Source organism: Octopus bimaculoides, chromosome 8 (genome assembly GCF_001194135.2).
Source record: "Octopus bimaculoides isolate UCB-OBI-ISO-001 chromosome 8, ASM119413v2, whole genome shotgun sequence".
NCBI classification, from domain to species: domain Eukaryota; kingdom Metazoa; phylum Mollusca; class Cephalopoda; order Octopoda; family Octopodidae; genus Octopus; species Octopus bimaculoides.
The window spans coordinates 50,392,522-50,414,885 of record NC_068988.1 but is presented as its reverse complement, the minus strand read 5'-3'; the positions used below and the strand labels follow the sequence as shown (position 1 = coordinate 50,414,885).

General features: G+C 34.1%; 1 protein-coding gene across 7 annotated transcripts in view; it reads right to left on the bottom strand.

Annotated features, from left to right (window-relative positions):
- Positions 1-22,364, bottom strand: part of LOC106880564 (adhesion G protein-coupled receptor L2) — a 472,327-nt gene that overhangs the window by 15,362 nt on the left and 434,601 nt on the right. For all 7 annotated transcript variants that reach the window (XM_052970092.1, XM_052970094.1, XM_052970095.1 and 4 more), the window contains 5 exons: positions 18,246-18,348; positions 11,565-11,715; positions 9,530-9,596; positions 8,882-8,948; positions 8,285-8,379 (listed from right to left, as the gene is read on the bottom strand). In XM_052970092.1, coding sequence (XP_052826052.1) covers positions 8,285-8,379; positions 8,882-8,948; positions 9,530-9,596; positions 11,565-11,715; positions 18,246-18,348 — 483 coding nt within the window. The remainder of the gene's footprint in view (positions 1-8,284; positions 8,380-8,881; positions 8,949-9,529; positions 9,597-11,564; positions 11,716-18,245; positions 18,349-22,364) is intronic.

Genomic DNA, 22,364 nt, shown 5'->3' with positions numbered 1-22,364 from the left:
CAGTGTTTGATAAGCTACTTGGTTTTTCCTCAAACCGCTGTTAATTATAGTCCATCTTTCAGTATGAGATGTTCTCCATTAACAGTGATTCTATCAAGAACATAATGCTGTCCTTTGCAACATCATAAAATCTCTTTCTTAGTTTGTAATGTAGATGCTTAGGTTAGTCCACATTACTCAGTGAAGAGTATAGGGCTAGTTTCCAAGTTGGTCTGGTATATATATATTCCTCCCTGGTTGAGATGCTGGTTTGTTGCAAGATTACTCATTTTGATCAGCTGAGTGAACTGGAGCAACATGAAGTGTTTTTTCCCAAGGGCACAACACATAACCCAGTTCAGGAATTAAAACTAGCATCTTACAATCATGAGTCCAGCATCCTAACCACCAAGCCAAGCACCTCCACATTGTAGATGCTTACTGAGAACTAATTCACCATGAAGTAATTTCTTTGGGAGTCAGAAATCATCAAGACAGATAACATGATCAACCTATCATACACGATACTTGATAGAGGCAAGCTTCCATACTGAAACACTGCACAGTGTGCAGCACTTCTGTGTCAAGTGTAACAGAGTGCCAGCTTATGTTTAATATGTCTTAGATATGAAGTCCATTTCTCAGATGAGTGCAGAAGGGATCTATCTGGTCAGACGGACTTGAAGTTTTCTACCAAGCTTTGCATCTAAGACTTATTTCTGCAGTGTCCCAATGCTCTTACTGATCTCAGAACCTAGGGATCCATCCATGGAAGCAGGACTGCCAAGGTACACACATCAAAAAATGCACAACATAAATCTAGTCCTTTGGACAAATATATTCAGTTTAACATATGGCTCTACTAGGACAAGTTTTCACATCTACTTCAGACTTATTGTAAGAATAAAAACCAAACAAGCATGAGAGGAGTGGTGCATTATTTCATGAATATCATTGTCTGAGTGAGCCACAAGGTTGCAATCATCAGCATACAAATTAAGAACTAAATTTACAAAATTATCTCTAGCACGCATGTACACACATACAAATACATATATAATCATCATCATTTAATGTCTGGCTTCCATGCTAGAATGGGTTGAACAATTCAACAGGGTCTAATGAGTTAGGACTGTATTCTGTCCCTATGGTTACTTTAGGATGGTTTCTATGGCTCGAGGTCCTTCCTAACATCAACCATTTTACAGCATGCATTGGGTGCTTTTTTTTCCATGGCACTGACCCTAGTGAGGTCATCATGCAGCCTGCAAGACTAAGATCCCCTTTAACTAAAGGATGCTACAGTAGAGGAGGTGGCTTCATACTATGAGATGAGGGACAAGAGAGAGAGAGAGAGAGAGAGAGAGAGAGAAAGAGAGAGAGAGAGAGAGAGAGAGAGAGAGAGAGAGAGAGAGAGAGAGAGAGAGAGAGAGAGAGAGAGAGAGAGAAAAGGCACAAGACATAACAGGTTTCTTGCTGCAGGGGAGCTACACAGCTACTCATATTAAAGAAGAGAGTATATGTGTGGTCAGCTCGGAACTGGAAAAAGATAAAAATAGAAGTGATGAGGTGTCAGAGTGGATTTACAAGATACCAGATGAGCAGAAGTGGGGATAGGAGAACAGGAAGTGTGGGTGGGTATAGGTTGCATGAGTATATGGGAGAGTGAGAGATGATTAGAGATAGGGAATGGGTGAGAGGGTGAATATTACAGATGTTAATAAATGATAAGCAGGAGAGGTAGGGAAGAGTAGGTGAGAACTGAAGGACTGAGGGGCAAACAATGATAGACAAGCTGGTGGGCAGTAGGGGAGAGGAGATGAATGACAGTGCAAAAAAAAAAGCAGGTAGGATGAAGAGCAGCAGAATATGCAGTAGACAGGGGAAGAAAGAGAGAGGATGGATGAAAAGGAGAGAAGGAAATGATGTGATGGGGTAGATTGTATAAGTGTGGAGAAGACACAGTGAATGGGAGAGGATAGATGGTGGTGGAGAATAGAAAAGTTGGTGGTTTGTGAAGTTGGTCAATGTAAAACTTGGGGTGGGAGGAGAGGACAGTATTATGAAATGGTTCTGGGTACAAAGACAGTGGTGGGTGAGGGCAAATGATATCAGAAAAAAATCTGAAGTAAGCAGTTCTCTTCACATTTCATTACAGCAGCAGAATAGTGTAAATGATGAATATTGGGGAATGTCTTGAAGAGGAAATTAGGTGAGAAGGGGATACAACTGTTCCCCGACTAGAGAAACACTGCCAACTTTGAAAGTTGTAGATACAGCGGAAACCGATGTAAGGGAGATAACTCCACATCGTCCAAGACTATCAATAAAGTTTCATTCCAGGAATTTTTTGTTTACAAAATTAACTGACTATGACGTTTCCTCCCTCCAATTGTGGAGAGGTTATGTGCCTCTGGCACATTTGAATCTGATGAGCCACTTATATAGCTAAGCCCTTTGTAGGTGCAAAACCAATGGTCACTCGCTAAGCCACAACAAGCAACCTTATAAATATATTCACACATTGTGCTTCAAGAATCTCAGTTTCTCTGAAGTGAGTGTGTCTAGAGAACCACCTATTGCCTGTTGTTCCAGTCCATGAGGTTCAAGATTCTGAGGTCGCCACCCTGTCCTATGTTTTCCCAGGTTTTCTTTTTTTCACACGGTCCATCTACATTAAATGAGAAGCACTTCTTCACACAGCTTGTCCTCATCCATATGCATCACATGTCCACACAAGTTCAGTCTTCTTTCTTGCACACTACATCTGATCTATCTTTTCGTGTGTGCGTGTGTGTGTGTGTGCATGTGTGAGGTGAAAACAAGGCTTGCCAAAGGGCAGGTAAGAGACAATGGCCAACCAAGAACATGATTCTTTTTAAACGAGTGAGAGGACATATAAGTTTCTGGTTTAGTACCCAGGGTCAAATTTAACCTACCAGGGTGGGTCGGATTCTAAGCTGTGGTAGAGGCAACTAAGCCAGAAGATGGAGAACTCTAACAGAAAAGCCTGAGGTACGTTGTTCAAACATTTACACTAACTTTCTGTGGTCAGCATTTCCAGAAAATGTGGTTGTTCCTCCACAAGCCTTCACCACTGAAAACAAATTGTCTGTGTATGTCATGTCCGGTAAGTTCACCATCAATTCACCACAGGGAAAGTTTAGCATCATCCATTCACTGTCTTTTTTCAACAAAATAGTTTTTAACTATTAATGGTGAGATACTATGGATACATTTTCTCGGTAAACTTACCTCACAGTCAACTTTCTTTATGGTGAACGTTCTTCACAGTGAACTTATCCGTAACCATGAAGATAGACTAACAGCTAGGCTATTGGACCTTCATACATTGAGGCCAATGAGAGAACCCACTACATGTGTGTGCATTACCATAATCAGCATCATCGTTATTTTAACATCTACTTTTCCCCATACATATTGAAGGACTTGTTCAAGTCTTCTCCATGGCAGTGAATTTCTGGTTATCTCTGTCTTCTTGATCTTACTCTTCTGCACCTTCCTTCTATTTGGGTCTTCTGGCACTTCCTTACCCAATTGCTATCATCTATGTCCATCTCAGATCTATACCTACGTGTCATCTCTATTGTGTACTATGTCTGTACTGTGTCACCCATGCATATGGGCACCACACACTTAGTGGAACATGCTTGCCTTGTTTCTTTTCAGTCTTTACAAAACCTTTACATTCAATGCTCATATTTCACTAACATTCAGCATTTATACTCTGTGCCCAAACATCATAAAATTCATCCTTTTGCTTAAAGAAAAAAAAAAATTTCTTTTAAATCCCTTGTTATAAGCAGGGATATTTTTACTATGCAGTTCATTTCTGATTAACAGCCAATTAGGCCACAAAGGGCAGACGATCAACTACTCCTAAGGAGCTTGAAAAGTATAGAGAAAATAAAATTATTTTACTAGCGCTCTTAACTACTAACTACTTCTGAACATCAGCTGGTTCTCTTCCTAATCAATTGTGTTAACACACTGTAAATTTTATAACTTGGTTCATCAGTTTAATTCCTCTAATAAAGTATTTCCTTTATTCTTGTAGCAGTTGATGGTAATACTTTTTCACAAGTCACTGCTTGTGACACCTCCCTGTATTACTTAGTTTATTATATGAATGATTAGCCTGAGCTGTTTTTCACCAGATCTCAGCAACTGTGCCTGATAGACCTGCTGCTTTCTTCATCTTATCATTAATGCCATTCTGAACATATATCTACTTCAATAGCTGATCTCTCTTTTGGGTATGCTTAGGTTAGTTCCTCTTCCTCATATACCCTTTTTCCATAATAAGCAACCTCTTGAATAACATTTCCAAGCCTTTTCCTTCTCTGTCAATAAAGTTAAGTGTACTGATGTCATTTTTAACACAGCTTTCCTTACAAGTGTGTTGATTTACTCTGAAATACAGCTTCATAATCTTGAATACTTCACATCTCTGATAATATCATCACAACTTTGGCAAAGCTTCTACTTTCTGCTTCTCTTCATGCTGTGTAAGCTTGTCTGACCAATTTTTCTTTGCTGCTTCCTTTATTCCTGTCTTTTATGTCTCTATCTATTCCACAACTATATTTCCTGACATCAGAACAACACATTGTTCAAGCCACAGACCTGGAATGTAGTTTCTAGCAAGTCATTTCACAGAAACCCATATTTGTCCTCTATTTTATAGGTTTCTATCTCCTTCTCTGTTTTGTTATCTAGAATTGCTCTGAACATGTATTTAGCAGAGAGATGCCTCAGTCTCCACACCTTCCTTGTCCATAATGTGTTTTTGTCTCACAGTCTGTCTCTCATTTTGAAGATGCTAATCAATAAACTATGTTGGCTGGTACATCATTCACTGGAGGAAAACTTAAGTACTTATGATGATCAACCTATCCCACATCCTTGTCAGAATGAACACTAACTGGTTTACAAGTTTGCTTGACTGGAAGATGAAGCTTCAATGGCAGATGATTACACGTGAAAAGACATTCGAGTGAGATCGTTGTCAGTGCCGATGGACTGGCCCTTGTGCAGGTGGCACGTAAAATACACCATTTCGAGCATGGCCGTTGCCAGTACCTGCCTGACTGGCCCTTGTGCTGGTGGCACGTAAAAGCACTCACTACACTCTTGGAGTGATTGGCGTTAGGAAGGGCATCCAGCTGTAGAAACTCTGCCAAATCAGATTGGAGCCTGGTGTCGCCTCCTGGTCCACCAGTCCTCAGTCAAATCGTCCAACCCATGCTAGCGTGGAAAGCGGATGTTAAACGACGATGATGATGATGTCACAAACTTCCAGAAGCCTTGACTCCTCATTACTAGAAACATAAAAATAGCTACTATGTCCTCCAGAGAAACTATCATGGTGCTGCAGCAATGTCACAACAGTCTTCTCTCTTGCAAATTACATCCGATTCCTATCATACGCTACAGTTTTTATTTCAGTTCATTAGAAGTGTGTCATCCATGCACTAACATTACACATCCAGTGAAGCATGCTCACCTCATTTCTTTCTCACCTTCACAAACTCTGCAGTCAAGGTCCATATATGCTATATAACGTGTTTTTATATGTATGTCCAACCTACTCCATCATGAAAAGCAGATGATAATGTTGTGTACAGGTATGTTAATATAAATCTATCAAACTATGGAGTGGGGGGAGGCAAATATATATATATTCGTGTGTATGTGTGTGTGTGTGTGTGTGTGAGAGTGAGCATGTGTCTGTTTTCCTACATATATAAGTGCATATATTTATAAATGTGCTTATATAAGCATTTATGTTTTGTACATATGAACTTATACTTGTAATGCACACTTGTAAAAGTTATACAGATTTTATATTCACGAGCATGATGCAATGAATAAGATAATCTTATCCTTTTTGTAATTCTAAATATAAACTTAAAATAAAGCAGCAAAGAGAACAATAAAATTAATATACATAAATAAAATAAAAACCTTATGTATTGAATTGCTTCTATTTAAAACATTGACATCTTTATTAAATACACGCACATCTATATCTCTCGCTCTCTCTCTTTATATATATATATATATATATATATATATGAATGATTCTCCAAGAGTTTCAATGATGTGGATTCAGTTGTTCAATTAGTCAACTGAAATGCTTGCTCATTGAATTCACGTGTAAATGACTTGCAGCATTTCATAAACAAGTGAATCCTTATTGCAATTCTAAAGCAGAACCAGCATGACACAGTGACAAAGCTGTATTTCTGAATTACAGAAATGATCCAGATGATATGCATCTACTCACTCAGGCTGAGTGAGGCAATAAAAAAAGTGACATTTTCTCAACTGCCACATGATGGATTCGAACTTATGACCTTGTGGTTGCAAAGCACATTTCGCAACCATTTGGCCACACTGTGCCCACATGCACACACATATTTAATTATCTTTTAAGCAAGTAGTTAAGTGTGGGTGATTCATGCCCAAACTTCTAGTTTCCTTCATATTTTTAATGTAGAGACACAGAATCTCTCTAATACATTCACACTTTCAGTTATCCTACTTTGTAGCCAATGTACCAGTGAGTTTTTTTTTTTTTTATCTAAGTTTTTATAACAAAATTATTTAATAATTTGTAAGATATTGAAGAACTCAACTTTTACTAAACAAAATAAAGATGAATGAAAAGAAATTTTTCCTTTCTTCAAGAAAGGAAAACAAAAACAAATAAAAACAAAAGACATACTCTACCACCATCACTAATCAAGTAACAAATGCAAAACATTTACTCAGCGTTATACAAGAATAAGGAATTTTTATAATATTTTTAAGCAACAAGTGAATTAAAATGTTTAATCCTTTCCAAGTATACACTGCTATATATTGTTATTGATTTTCAAAATTAACATCAGAGTGATTTAGTAAAATAGCAGTATTGTTTTTTCATTGAATATATTAAACTGTTATTGGTAGTACAACTTGATAAAAGGTTCCTACATAAAAACATTATTGGAACTTTTCCTACAAACTCTTCATTCAGTTATTAATGAGATTTTAGTGGAAATTTAATTTAGAAATGAAAGCTTTCAATATTCAGGCATGTCAGTAACAAAGGAGCCAGGGGCAGTCTCAGTGTTTTGTATGGAGCAAGTTAAATAATATACAGTAAGTAATTGCAAATGATTTAGTAAATTAAGTTCTTCAAATAGATATATGAAATATTCAGTTTTTCTCTTGATTATACTTTTCTAATATTGTACTACTGTATGTTTTGATCTAGAAACATTGGTCTTTCACACTTCAATTTTTCCTTAGTGTAATATGGTTAGAAAAGAGACTAGAGCCTAAACAATTTCATCAGGTTAAGGAGAGAGTGAGAAGAACAATGAATGTAAAAATTATAGTGCTATGCTATTGATGATATGGGCAGATGTTTATTACATCTATTATACTAGAGATTCTGTGTTGCAGTCTCTGAGCAAGGCTCATAATTATGCTTCTTCAAGCCTGCCTGTCTCAACAAAAACATGTTTGACTCCCTACTTAGCGGTAGAAAGGGCATCCTAATGAACATTTGTGCCAGCACAAATAGAATAGCTTGCCCTTGATAGCACCAAAAATATATGGACAACAGTAAATGTGTATGTATACATATATACATTATATATATATTATACACACATATTATTATTATTTTTAATAATAATTATTATTCTACCCTGCTTTGTAAGGAGCAAAACCATAGCAATCAAATACTATAGAATGAAAAGGAAGGATGAGAAGCAGCTATTCACTTACATGAATAATTATTATTATTATTAATATTGATGATTGCATTTGGGTTTTCTTGTGTCACAACCCTGGCTACAACATTTTTTCATCCCAAATCTCCAAGCTTCTCTTTGTATTTAAGCTTCATAGGATAAAATTAAGTATTTTTTTCAGCTTGAATTTGAAGAATGCATGGAAGAGTTGTTGACTTTCTCAGCCTATCATACATTACAAATACACTTGGGAAAGGCATGAATATCACAATGTTTATTTTCCCCTTCCTCAAATATTGCCCATTTAAGAAATCAGTATTATTATATTATCATCATCACTGAATAATGATATTAATAATAACAGCCAATATTATTATTTTTAGATATATCGCTTCACAAAATAAAAGTAAAATAAAAGAACAACAAAACTATAAAAGTCACACACAATAAACATATCAATAAGTAATATTAATTAACCACCCAACAAATCAATCAAAATTAAATAAAGTATGACATTATTGAAGAGTTGAACTTACTTTATCTTTTCTTTAGTTGACCGTTCTTTAGAATTAGCAGTGTTGGCGTGAGTGTGCATCATGTATATTGCTAAGAGCAACATGAACATGTTAATCTGGAAGACAATAAAGAATGTGATTAACAGCTGGGATTAAAGCAAGAGCAAGGGAAACCGTTTCACAATAGCTCCTGTATTAAAACAAAATGAAATTTGGAGAGAGTATAGATCATAAATTATAATATTTGTTTTTCTTTACTGTCCTACTGATTCCAGAAAGCAGGCTTTGGCTATGCTGGAGCATCCCCAACTAGATAATTTGTAGTTATCATAAAAACTATCATGACCATTCCATAAAGCCAGTGCATGCATATAGATTGTGCAAACCTCTAAAGAGTGAAAGATTAATTCTTCCCACTCCTGTGTCTGGTTATTACATGTTAACACTGAAAGAAGATTTGGAATGTATTTCCCAGAGGCAGATGAAATAAGACCAATGGAATTATATATCCTTTTCAGTTCCATTGAATGAATTAAATTGCAAAATTCAAATTCAGGTGTGAATTATTATTCATAAACAAGGAAAAAAAATATATATATATACATCTTCATTACTTACAAGAATTATAATGCCAACCGGTACCACAAAGCTAAGTATAAAGTAATTATCAATCTTCAACCAGCAACTGCAATAGAAAAGAAAGTAAATTAAAAAAAAATTATAAGTGGCTTCTTAACAAGGAAAAAGTTTAGATTTGAAAAATGAAAATTAACAAAATATATTTGATTTAAACATACACAATATTTGTTGAAACTCATCTTTGTATATTTTTTAATTCATTTGAGTGGAAAAAAGAAAAAAATTCTTCACAAAAAGCCTTACAATAGTTAATTATATCTTTTAGTACCTTGAAGTTGCCCTTCATCATTCTGAGATTGGTAGAATAAGTAGTAAACAAGTACTAAAATTGTACCTCTACCACCACAAACATTTTTGGTTTTGTATTAATGTTATAACTTGTCAATACGTTATATACAAATAATCCTTTACAAAGGAAATGTTTTAGCTTATTTTGATCAATTTTTTGGCTACTTTAAGATTTTTTTTATCATGTGGTAACCCTAGGAGACAGTTAATACAAGGGCAATAATCATTCCATCATAATGTGACAGTAAAAAATTAACTTAGAAAATATTTTCAAACAAACTGATAAAACATTAACTCCAAATCTTGCAGTTATAAAGGTTAGAAAAAAAGTAAACTAACTGCCTATCTGTGCCATATCCTCTGTAATCTACACCAAGTGCGATTCCAACAATCAGAGCAGGGATTCCTGAAGAACAAACGGAAAAGGGGTTAAGATGCTTGTGTGTATTGTGTGTGTAAATAGAAAAGGGTTGAGATGCTTAAACAGCTGGAGATTACCCCCAACAAAACAAAAAGACACATGAGATATAAAATAAAATAAAGTAGACGAGAAACATTAAAAGGTACAGCTGAAACAAATTTACAGAAGTAAATGAAATTTAAGAAATTCAAACAGAAAAATTTGAGATTGATGACAGAAAGAAAAAGGTTTCATAATGTGTGTTTTTCTCATCTTGGAAGCATTGCCGACTTTTAATTTGGTATAATTCTATCTCCACTTGTCTGAGATAGGTCAAAGATTGAACCTGGAACATTTATTTTAGTACATTGGGATGATGATCCAACCACTAGCCTGTATTTTCAAGAGACAACAGCTTCAAAATATTATCACCATCATCATTTTAGCAACCATTTTTAATGCTTGCATGGGTCAAACATAATTTGTTGAGGTGGGTCTTCTACAGCTTGATGACTTTCCTGCCACCAATCCTGACTTATTGCCAAACAAGGTAATATTTCTTCATGGCTGGATATATTTCCATAGAAGTTTGGAAACAAGAGACACAGCTTTTCCGACAATTATCAAGCAACACTGACACAAATACACACACATATATGACAGGCTTCTTTCACTTTCTGCCTGCCAAATCCACTCACAAAGCTTTGGTTGGCCTAAAGTTTTAGCAGAAGACATTTTGCCCAGGGTACCACACAGTGAGAATGAACCTGAAACCATGTGGCTGAGAACAACATATCTAAGATGAAGAAATAGTCTGAAAAACAGGCACTATTATGAAATTCATCTCGGAAAAACATATTCAAACATTTATTGATATCAACAATAATACAAATGTAAAATACATACAAACAAATTTTTAAGTCTAATGCCTAAGTACCTTAACATTTTATCAGTTGTTGTTCTTTGAGACGAAGGCTCAGTGTTTAGACCTAATACGATAAAAGGTTTCTGGGTTCAAGCCTTGGCCTAGTTTAAAAATGTTGAAGATGATTGACTGTTAACAATGTATTTTATTTCTGTTTGACATTTTCATGAATATTTTATCCTAAACAAACTACGATAAACCTTACTGTGTAATTACTCACCCTACTGCAGACCAATGTCCTTCACATTTTTTGTGGTTTAACTTGTCAAAGGCATGTCAAATACACATATTTACAATGATGCAAAGAACTTTTATATAGTAGCACTAATACATGTCTGAAAAGCTACTGCTGTTTCTGCAAATGCTTGTGTATGAACAAATGGTAAAGCACTGAGAAGCAAAATGATTTCACTCAGAATTATCATTATTATTGCTGTGGTTGTTATCTTGGCAACCAAAGTTTCAATTCTTGGTTGAAAACATTTCACTTCATTCTCCAATTAGTGCAGTAATGAAACTGGAAAATAACACATTTTCCAGTTTCATTTAAAATATCTCAAGCTTCTTAGTTTGTCCATAATGGTTGAAGCCATTGTAGATGACTACAACCAATAAGATGGGATACCTGATAGTGTTATTAAAAGGTAGATATATATGTTGGACAACAAAATTACAAGTTGGACTTATTGTTTGTAATCTATAGAAAAGAGCTTAAGAGTCTGTATATTGCGTTATACTTTTTAAGCAAATATAGTTCTTACAGATGAAAACATTTATTGGCTACAGAAGAAAGACTGAGTTTTGTAATATTCATGCTCTTCTCAAGGCTGCAGAGACATTAAATAAAATGAAAGAATTACTAATGTAACATGACTGAAAACAGGTTGTGATATTTATAATAAATATTATATAAACAAGGCTTTTACTATTTTAACTTAAGACATTCTCTACATCTTTCATTACCAATGGCTTTTTACACACTTGCCATTTTTGTTCTTACAGCTTTGTTCATTTTGTCCTAAAGTAGATAAAAGGGACAAGTAACCTACCATAACCAAAAAGGTAAAAAGCAGTTCGACGAGATTCTGCCTCAAAGACTTCAATAAGCATTATATAGAGCAGGATGCCTTCAAGACACATCCAACAAAATGCTGCTAAAAAGAGAAAATGAAGAACACCAGCAATCACAGCGCAGAAAATCTGGAAAAAAACAAAAGAAAAAGAAGATAAATATTAAGAGATTAAAATAATATACATGTATTAAGGGAATATATTATATACAGGATTTTCTTCAATAATTTCTAGTTTTTAGTGTAAATCTCATGACTGAATCATTTTGAAGTGCAATGATATTTTTATGGTTATTCTTGCAATCCAGCTCACCTTAGAAACAAATAATTAACTATGATTTAAGATTAATTAAATCTTAATAATAATTTAAGATTAATAAGCTAAGATAGGTTCACTTAGCAGAATCTTAAGTAATGATTGATTTCAATCAATCACTTATTTTCAAAGGTTTTAAAACAGGTCATAATCACTTGACAAATGATAACTCAAAGAAGTTGTAAAGTTTCCATCTAAAGCTAACATAATCCTAATAGACCAATCTCATTTTAGAAAGGGATTGCCACTAGTAAAAGATCAGCAACAAACACTAAATAGTTGAAAATGAGAAATTACTGAAAACACAACCATATGCACAATATCATGTTAAGATATGTAGGTACATGTAATGCAAGTAATATTCTTAGATTGAATAAATGAAGTAAACATTTTTGTGGTCTCATAATATTATAAATATTGCTTTAGGGTGGCAAGCTGACAGAATCCTTAGCATGCTGGGTAAAATGCTTAGTAGCATTTCACTCATTTTATGTTCAGCTGAAGTTGACTTTGCTTTTCATCTTTTCAGGGTCAATAAAATATATACCAGTTGAGTACTGGGGTTGACATAATTGGCTTACCCACTGCCCTGAACTTGCAGGCCTTGTGCCAAAATTTGAAACCATTATTACTTTATAGCTCACTCAGTTATCATCTCAGGTTATCTGACAGTCTTAAAATATCACTGGTTTAATGATATTTTGGGCAGAAATATTTTTGACAATTACCACACACATGCATGCACACAGATATATGGAATATGATAGCAATTTATAATGCCTAATCTCCTCTCCTAATCACTGTACCAAGTTGATTTTTTTAAAGTAGACATTAAACCAAAATTGAGTAAATTAAGAATTTTATTAAAATAGATGTATAAATGGTAGGAGAGAGTGAAGTGACACGGACGACAAATTGAAACTGAATGTCACAAGTGCAAAGGTAAACATTTATAGATTAGACACAGTGAATGAAGTGCAAACATGCAACAGGGGGTTTGATTTCTGCTAATACAACAAAGGGATTTTGGTGGCCAAGTATATTTAAGATAATAAAACAACTCTTTGCAGCAAAGATCTTAGATAGGTAGACATAGAAAAGCTCTATGTCATTAGTTTATTATACTGTTTGGGAACAACAATAAAGTAAATAGCTTTCTATATAAAAGAACTAAGAATAGCATTTGAAAAAAAAATGGCCTTACATTCTAATTACATATTAGGTTTGGTTGGTTCTAAAATTTGTACCAACTCATCTTTATTTACATGAAAAGGATATCACCACACTGGCAATGTATTATTAGAATAAGCTAATAACATTAACAGACCAGTGTGACTTTTGAGTTGCTCAAGAAATATAAAACAGTGATTTCAAATTTTATATGTATTTTTATAGTAGTTTACTTTGCTGATAGCTTTGTAAATAATTATAGAAACAAGGAATATCTTTACAAAATTTAAATCTGACACTAGTTAAAATTTGAATTAAATCCAAGCAATACACAAAAAAATCTTGTTTGAATACACCTATGTCATGTCCTAAACAAAAGAAAATTGAGACCTATGTTACTAGTAAAGTTCTTCATACCTAAGACAGACAAGGTTATACTTAAATGTTAATTCTCCAAAAGGAAATAGCATTTATAGGTTATTATCATTAATAGCAATAAGGATTAAACAATGTCTAATATATGTATCATTCTAATAATGATCTTAAAGTGTCCACTTTAGTTACATAGAATAGATAGTAATCAAAAAGATCTCAATGATGATGATAAATGAGGTAAAATTATATGTTGTAATCAAACTCAGGTTCTCCTGGGGTTCCCATCTGTGATGAATATGTACTTTGTAATTTTATGACGAAGCTTTTACAATTGAGATTTCCAACAAAGATAAGGAAAGAAAAACTAAGATACTGAACTGTTTCCACAAGAAGACTCGTGTGAAGAATCCTACCAGACCTCTTTTTACACAAAGTATAATAGTTATTGGTAAATCTAGACATTTAAATAAAAGCTATTTAGAATTGGCCTCAAAACTGAATTTTTTGATAATTGTTCTTTTTGTATGTACATGAAGGTGGGTTGAAAGCAGTAGGTACATATCTGTCTTCTTATAATATTTCTTCCCATCTTTTAATTTAGAAAAATATCATTTTAATACGTGTCTGTGTGTGTGTGTGAATGTGGATGATATGGTTGTTCAACTATTACCCAATCTTTCAAAGGGACAACAGAAGGTATATAGTTTTCAGTGTAGATCCCAATAAATCCTGAAACTCAATCCACTCAATTCAAAATCCAGTCATTCTCGCTATAAAAAACACAATGCTCATTACCAATTCTAATTTTTTCACTTCCACACTCTTTTCAAAGTTATATAATCTCATTTCTGATTTGATGGGAAATCATATACTAAAAAAGAATATCGAGAATGTCAAATGTGGATCAAAAGCAAAAGACTCCTTAGTTTATTTATAGATTGTGGAAAGTGGATCAATAAATATTCCTAACTGTGGTTGAGCCAAGCAAAAATCCAGTATCAATCCAACAGCATGTATTTTCAGTGGTACTGAAGCTATTTTAGAATATGCTGTGACTTTTGACTGTTTAGCATACATGTGATTTGAATCTTGATCTAACTCATTGTGTTGAAACTTAAGAGAGTGGATGTAAGTAACACTGTTACTTCTCAACTGAGAAATTAGCTATTGCAAGTGGTTGTGCATACCAATCATACCGGTTTCAACAATATAATGATGTTCAAATTTGTCTCTCCTCCACCACCTCCTCTTCAACCAACCAATCTGTTTCACTCACATTAGTATTAGAACCAGTTGAAATTTTACTTATAGGAATTTGCAGTCAATGCTAATCAGAAGTTAACAAACTGCACCAAAATTAGAATTTTATCCCTGAAAACAACAATCTAGATTTCTTTTTCTTTTGCTGATTTGCAACAATGTCTTTTTTGATGTATCCCAAAGCTGTACAAACATCAAAATGCAGTATGTACTAAAGTGCACAAGAATGGAAATGAAGAGAAGGAACAAGAGGAAATGTAACATTTTTCACCCCATTCTATATTGATTTTTATAAACTTCGATTGTTAGAGTGTGTTCATGAGTGTGTGTATGTGTGTGTGTATTTGTGTATGTGAGAGAGAGAGAAAGATCATAAGATAGGCAGACGATAGTAAAAATAACTGCTTTCATTTTGGAGAAAGATTTGTCTACTGAACTGTCACAGCAACATTAGCTTGTGTGTGTGTGTGTGTGTGTGTGTGTGTGTGTGTATATATATCACTTAGCAATGATTGCTGATAAGTGTTAAATCAATCAATAAAGTGTTAGATCGATCAATATTTGTATGAAAGATTGAAAAACTATTTTGCAGCAGAATGTTCTTTCCAGCTTTTATTGTGAGTTGTCTATCTTGTCAAATAAAGTGACTTAACTGAAAGTCAAAGAAATATATAATCATCTGTTATTGAACTGATACACTTTGGATAATTCCTGTCTATATATACATACATACATATAAGGCAGTGAATTTGTTATTATAGCCTAACACACTGGTCTTCAACTGAATAAGAAAATATATATTGGTAGTAATATTCAGATTATTGCAAAACCCAAGTTGTCAGTGTTCAACCTTTTTACTGAGGGAATCATATCCACTCATAATTTGATTACTCTAAACTGTGGAAAGCAGTTCTTTATACAAATCTATCTCTTGCTGAGAAATGAAACTACATGTTGGAAACTACTTTTTTGCTGAGATATGTCAAATTTATTGAGGCAATGTGGCTTGTAGAAAATACTAACTCTCTTTTTTTTTTTTTGGTAGATATTCAACATTATTCTGGAATAACCATTGAATTTGATTTCACAGGTACTATTGATTAACTAACGTTAATAAATAATTACCTAGCAAGCATATATTAGCAACAAATCATAAGTAGACAGATACAAGTATATACTGACATCAGTATTTTATGTAATGTATGTCACAAGAGGTTTCATCCACATGAAGACACATAAAAAAAGAGAGTCAGTGTAGGAGTCTCTCTACAAAGTCACAGAACCAGTTCAATGTAATTGCCACATCTTCCATATGGGTCTTTTTTTTTTTTTTTTAAATAGATTATGTTTTAAGTTTGAAATATTTGGACAACACAAGCATAATAAAAATACAATGGCTATGGCAAATGCTGGTTCAGTTATGAAGTTTAGAATACAGCAACATTTTATATTTTTTTCTATTACATATCTAGTGATATTGGTTATCACTGATCAATGATCCATCAGTGACTTCTGTGCCAGCAATCTGCTCAAATAAACCAACTAAACTACTTAGTAATAAGCTACAACCACTACACTATCCTATATTTACAACCAATTTGCTTTCATGAAGAAAGCAAAGTCGCTGTATTTATGATAAATTCCTGAAATAAAATTTTCCATCCAACATTGCAGATGCATCGTCCTGATAATTTCTAATCCAAGACTCATTAGAAAATAGCAGTGATACAAATTCACATTACTTTTATCACTGACTGATTAAAAGTGGTTAAACCATTATATGTTTATTATCTTACAATAGTAGTAGTAGTAATAGTAATCATACTAATAGGAGCAATAATTGTAAAAGTAGTAGGTGAGAATAGCACTTCTTTGTAACTTCACCACTGCAGGTGCTACCAGAGCAAAATTTTCCAACAAAGCAGAAGTACTACCAAAATCACTATCACCATTATCATCATAATCACCAATGACCATCAGGTCAAATCAACTACTAGTTGACCTGGCATTGCATTTATTGTAAATAAGAGTTTTTCCTATTTTCAATTGTTCTTACTAATATTACTGTGAGATAAAGGTGGTGCTCCAAGTCTGAATTCTGCCAAGACTGACTTTGTCTTTCATCCTTTTGGGATCGATAAAATAAAATAAGTACTAGTTGAGAACTGAGGTTGTTGTAATCGACTTGCCAGCTTCCCTCAAAATTGCTGGCTTAGTGCCAAAATTTGAAACCAATATTTCTCAGAGTTTAAATTCAGATCAACATTGCCTTTCATCCTTTCAAGGTGAATCAAATAAAATAAAGTATCAGTAGAATTCTGAGGTCACCTTAATCAACCAACGCCTTCCCACTAAGAAAAGAAAAAAGATTCTGAGCCTAAATTAGAAATGTTTTTTTGTTTACTAACATCATAAAGTAACATTCAAATCTGAAATAACTGAGCTTAAAGTGGCTGAAGCATATGGCAAGTCAAAAACAACCATCATATTCTCCAACTGTGAGTACAGAACAGGTTTAGAGCCTCAGAGAGATTGTGATGGTGGTGACAATTCACATTAAGTACTTTAACTGGACTTTAGCTTTAGTGATAATTACTTAATCTTTTAATATGATTAAGACAATATCACAAAATAATAGAGAGGTGCATATAACTGCTTTGGTCTGAACAGCAGAGAGAAAACAAAGTTAATATTTTATTTATATCACAGAAATGTGCTTAACTGTTTAAAATGCTTATAAATATGTGATTAATCTTATTCAGGGACAGAGGTGGAAGTAAAATAATTTATAGAATTCTCAGATTATGTTATCCAAAGGTTTACAGCCAATTCTATGGTACCGACTGTAAAAATGGTACAATGACATAAAACTTACTTTTCAAAATTAGAAAGTTTAAGATTCTTTTCAAATATTTTAAAATTATTTTTTGTTTGTAATTATTACTGTTGTATAAAATTTTTTTTTAATATTTTTTTTTAAAGTTTGTATTGTGAGGTAATGGACAAAACTAACCAGTTGTAAGAGGGGAAAACATGAAAAGCAAAGAAAAAAAAAATGAAACAAATAGAAAATTTAACCTTGATAACACCAAATTAAAAGTGTTATAGGCTGTGAAGGAAGAAAGATGTAGGTGTGTGTGTGTGTGTGTGTGTGTACACATACATAAGAATGTGTATAAATATATGGGAGTATAAAATGAAAGACTGTTGACATATGACAGCAAAGTTTTCGGAAAGAGAAGGGAGGAAATATTCATGATAAACCAGGGTATATTTTAGAAATCAGATGGTTAAAAATGATAAGTGAAAGAAATGTAATACATTAACTTAAACTAGCTCCAACTAGCAAGTGGTTAAAACTAACCCAAAGGTATTTCCTACTCCATACACCAGTAGATCATCTCAAAACCAGTGATAAAATTTTTAATATAAAACCCTATTAGCACACTTCAAGATTCTCCTTACTTATAAGACTGTCCACATCCTTAAAGGTAAAAGGAAGTAAAAAAAAAAAATAAAGCACCCTAAGAAATACTTACTTTATTTTTGACCTGGTGTATACCGGCTAGAAATGTAATTTCAGCTAACATCAAACAGAGAACCAGGTTTTTATGGATAGTGTTTCGACTACTTTGCAAATTCCTGCAGACAGAGAGAAAAATTATGGAGATGTAAATTAGATGAAGATTGTTTCTTTTTTTTTCTTTATTAATTGTTTTTTTTTTTAATATTCTTATTTATCTGCTGGTTGTGTTCCATTTACATAAGGTTGTAGTATTAGGTTAATTTGCATCTGAATCCATACTTTCAGACTATGTTCTGGTTTGATGGTTGGGTTTGTTAAGTGAAAAGATAGGAACAGTTTGGAATAGTCATGTAAGAAATTGAACCAAATGGAAGAGTTAGGTTAAAAACATAAAATTAAAAAAGTGACCAAGATCTCAGCACCTATAAATAAATCCATTCTAGTAGATATTTCAAAAGCCATGGTCTTTCATTACCAGTTTATCTTTATTAGGCACTGAGAAAATTTCCAAGAAAAAAATACAGAAAAGAACAGTGGAATTTTATTTTTTCTGTCCCTGCCTGTTTTTACTATAGTAAGAGAAAATCAGTTTTTTTATGAAAAGGAATCAAAGATCTGTAGAAATGAGTGTACACTAAATCAACAAAAGAGGTATCAATTAAAACTGCCAAGAATAATATGGTTGCTTCTTTAATGAGCTAAGATAGGATGAAAAAAATCTCAGCATGTTACTTGAGATACAAGGTGATATTCTGAGAACTGTGATATCAACTAGGAGTCAAGAACTATAAGAAAATATGAGCCATAGACAAGGCTTAGAACAATAAGATGTCTCTGAGTGTCCCATGTCTTTATACTGCCAAAAATAAAAATCTACTTTAGTAATGGCTGAACAGGCTCTTCCTTTCTAAATGCTGCCATAGATGAAAGGCATCTAGGCCCAGTCCTCAAAATAAGGTAACTGCTATGGAATATGACAGAGAAACATTTATGTAACAAGTGTAGAGAGGGAGGGAGATGCAAGTTATTAATGGTTTATAAAGCAGATTCTAAAGAACTAGATACATCACATTCTTAGCATATCACTGAAGTGGTCCATCCTGTGGAGACAGCCATCCAACCATCTTCTCTGCCCACTATTCCTGAGAAGGTCATGGAGGATATAGTCTTCAGGCACCTCATCAATAAGGTCCTATTAGAAGCAACCGTCATTAGACTTTCTGGTTGAATTTCCAAACAAAACCAACTGAGACAATAGATATTCTCCAAACATCTCATTCTTGGTCTACCCCTAGGTCTTCCTTCTGAGACATTTGTCTGAAAATGTTGACCATTAATTCACACAATTTTCAAGAGCAAAGATCATCAGAATATCACAATTACCCAATAATCCTAGATTAACCAGTAGTCTTAGTGAGTCTGAGTTCTGTTACAATAAGCAGAAAGTATGGACTGCTTTGAATTTTCATAATGTGCACTTCATAGATGGATTTATTAGGTTGTAACCAAAGGAGCACACAAACTTAAATATCTAAGATGAGTTGTGGTCATCCAGATCAGAATTTTGCAGACTGTTTACTGTATATTTAGAATGTATATTTATGATATTTATATATACATTAAATCTCAACTGACATCAGGCAATTTATTTCTGATGGCGATCAGTAATTAGAACTGACTGAAACAAGGTGTGCGTAGGATATATATTATGTTTTATAAACTCTAAAAATGAGTTTAGTAGTCTGGAAGATTATATGATTTGTGAACAATGTATTGTTACAAGTTTTCAATGGGGCAACACTAGTTTGCTGTATTTATAATGATTGTCTGTGTACCTGGGTAGAACAATTATCACAAGGGACTTTGATTGAAAGAACTGGTTTATTTAATTTTCTTTCTTCATATTGCTTAAAGAAACAAACCCACATGCATATATATATATATATATATATATATAAAAATAAATGCAATGTCTAATTGTAAAGGGAACATGTGGAAGGGGCAGACCCAGTAAGGTGTGGTACGAAGTGGTGAGAAAGGACCTTCAGATGTTGGGACTCACAGAAAGGATGACAGGGGCTTCTGGCAGTTTGCTGTGCTTCAGAAGATACCTCAAGCTAAGTAAGACTGTGGTTGTCCTTGCATACAGGCATATCCCCTGCATTCCTCTCCAGTTGAGCAGGCTCATGGGTGCTGTCAAACTGTCCCATTCATGCCAGCATGAAAGGCAGATGTTAAACAATGATGATGATGATACACACATGCACACACACACACACACACACAGTGGGCTTCCATATAGTCTTCATCAACCAAATTTCATTCAAGAGGCATTGGTCAATATAGGGCTATGACAGAAGACACTTGGCTAAAGTGTAGTACAGTAGGATCAAACTTGGAACCAAACAGCTGTGAAATAAACTTATTAACTACATATCATGCCTGCTTCTATGTCTCTGTGTTCTATTTAGCATAATCCTCATTCATTGAATCATCTCTTATGTGTCACAAATTCTTACTGAACACAAATTAAGAATGAAATTGTCAAAGCTTAGGGTAGAACACAGAAACACAAAAAGAAAAAGACTGGTCCAGAAAACTCTAGTCTTTCTTCTAATAAATAACTCATTTTACAAATTGAAATATAAGTGCAGGCATGGATATGAGGTTAAGTAGCTTGCTTTGCAACCACATGGTTTCAGGTTCATTTCCCCAGAATGGCATCCTGGACGAGTGCCTTCTACTATAGCTCTAAGCTGACCAATGCCTTATGAGTGAATTTAGTAGCTGGAGACTGTGGTGAAGCCCATCTATGCGTATATGTGTCTTGGTGTTCGTCCCATCACCACTTAGCAACCAGTGTTGGCTTACGTATGTCCCCCATAACTTAACATTTTGGCAAAGAGACCAACAGAATAAGTACCAGACTTGAGTACTGAGGTTGATTTCTGAGACTAAAACCCTTCAAGGCGATGAACCCAGCATAGCTGCAGTTTAATGACTGAAAGAAGTCAAAGATGAAATGTATAATATGAAATGGTGCTTGATGTTGAATATTTTGGCAGTGGAGTGATTGTTTAGAATCAAATGCCTGACTATAGAAAGACAACAAATAATAGCACTCAGGTCAGGGGTGCAGGCATGCACCATTGCAGTGTGTTATTGCATTCACCATTTGCTGGTATATTCTGGTGTCCTCCCAGGTGACCCATTGAGCAGAGTCTCAGTCAGTCCTCATCTCTGTGGGATGCTGCATCTGCTCAACCCAGTAGCACTCCAACATAATGTGTTGTTGCCGAGATTAATAATTTCACAACAGGTTTTGTTAACTTTCATAAATGGCAAGCCTTGTCAATAGTTACTTCTTAAATGACCCAACACTGATCAGAAGTTGGATGCAGATGTCTGTGTGAGTGCGAGGGCAAGCACATGTATTATGTGTGCCTCTGTGTAATATTTAGACCTAATATACAAAAGCAAAAGTGAAATATGCAACAGATTAAGATGTAAATATTTGAGTCTTATCTGAAAGTTAGTTAAATTAAAGGGTAATAAAGAAACCAGTTTGTGAAGAGAGTTAAATGGTAATGGTACCAAGGAAGAGGTGCCTGAAAACTTGCCTGATTAAAAATGTCAATTGAAAAGTAATATAACAAGAAACTGCTAAAGGTTAGTAAAATAGCTGATGGATTAGTAAGTTTTGTTAGTTTTTTTTCTTTTTGTTTTGCAAAGAGGATTAGAGAGGATTAAAGATGAAGCAAAAGAAAATGCAAAAATAGAAGTGAGTATTGAGAAAATTTAAATGTAAAATGCAATCCAATGAGTGATAACTGAGATATAGAAAAGTCGGGAGTTAATAATTGAAAATGCACATATGACAGTACAACTTGAAAGTCTATTGGATCTTGTTTAAAAGTTTTGAGGAGATAGGCAGGGGAAGAGAGGCAGGAGAGAGAGAAAAACATTATCAGAGGGTGTGGAAGATATCAGGAGATAGTCTAGAATGAAAAAAAAAAAAAAAAGAGAGAGAGAGATGTATTAAGTTGACTGTCAAATATCCCATGCAGAAGGTAAGAGCAGGTAAAAAAGTACCAGTTTAGAAACCAAATTCTCAGCAACTCTACAGTCTGCC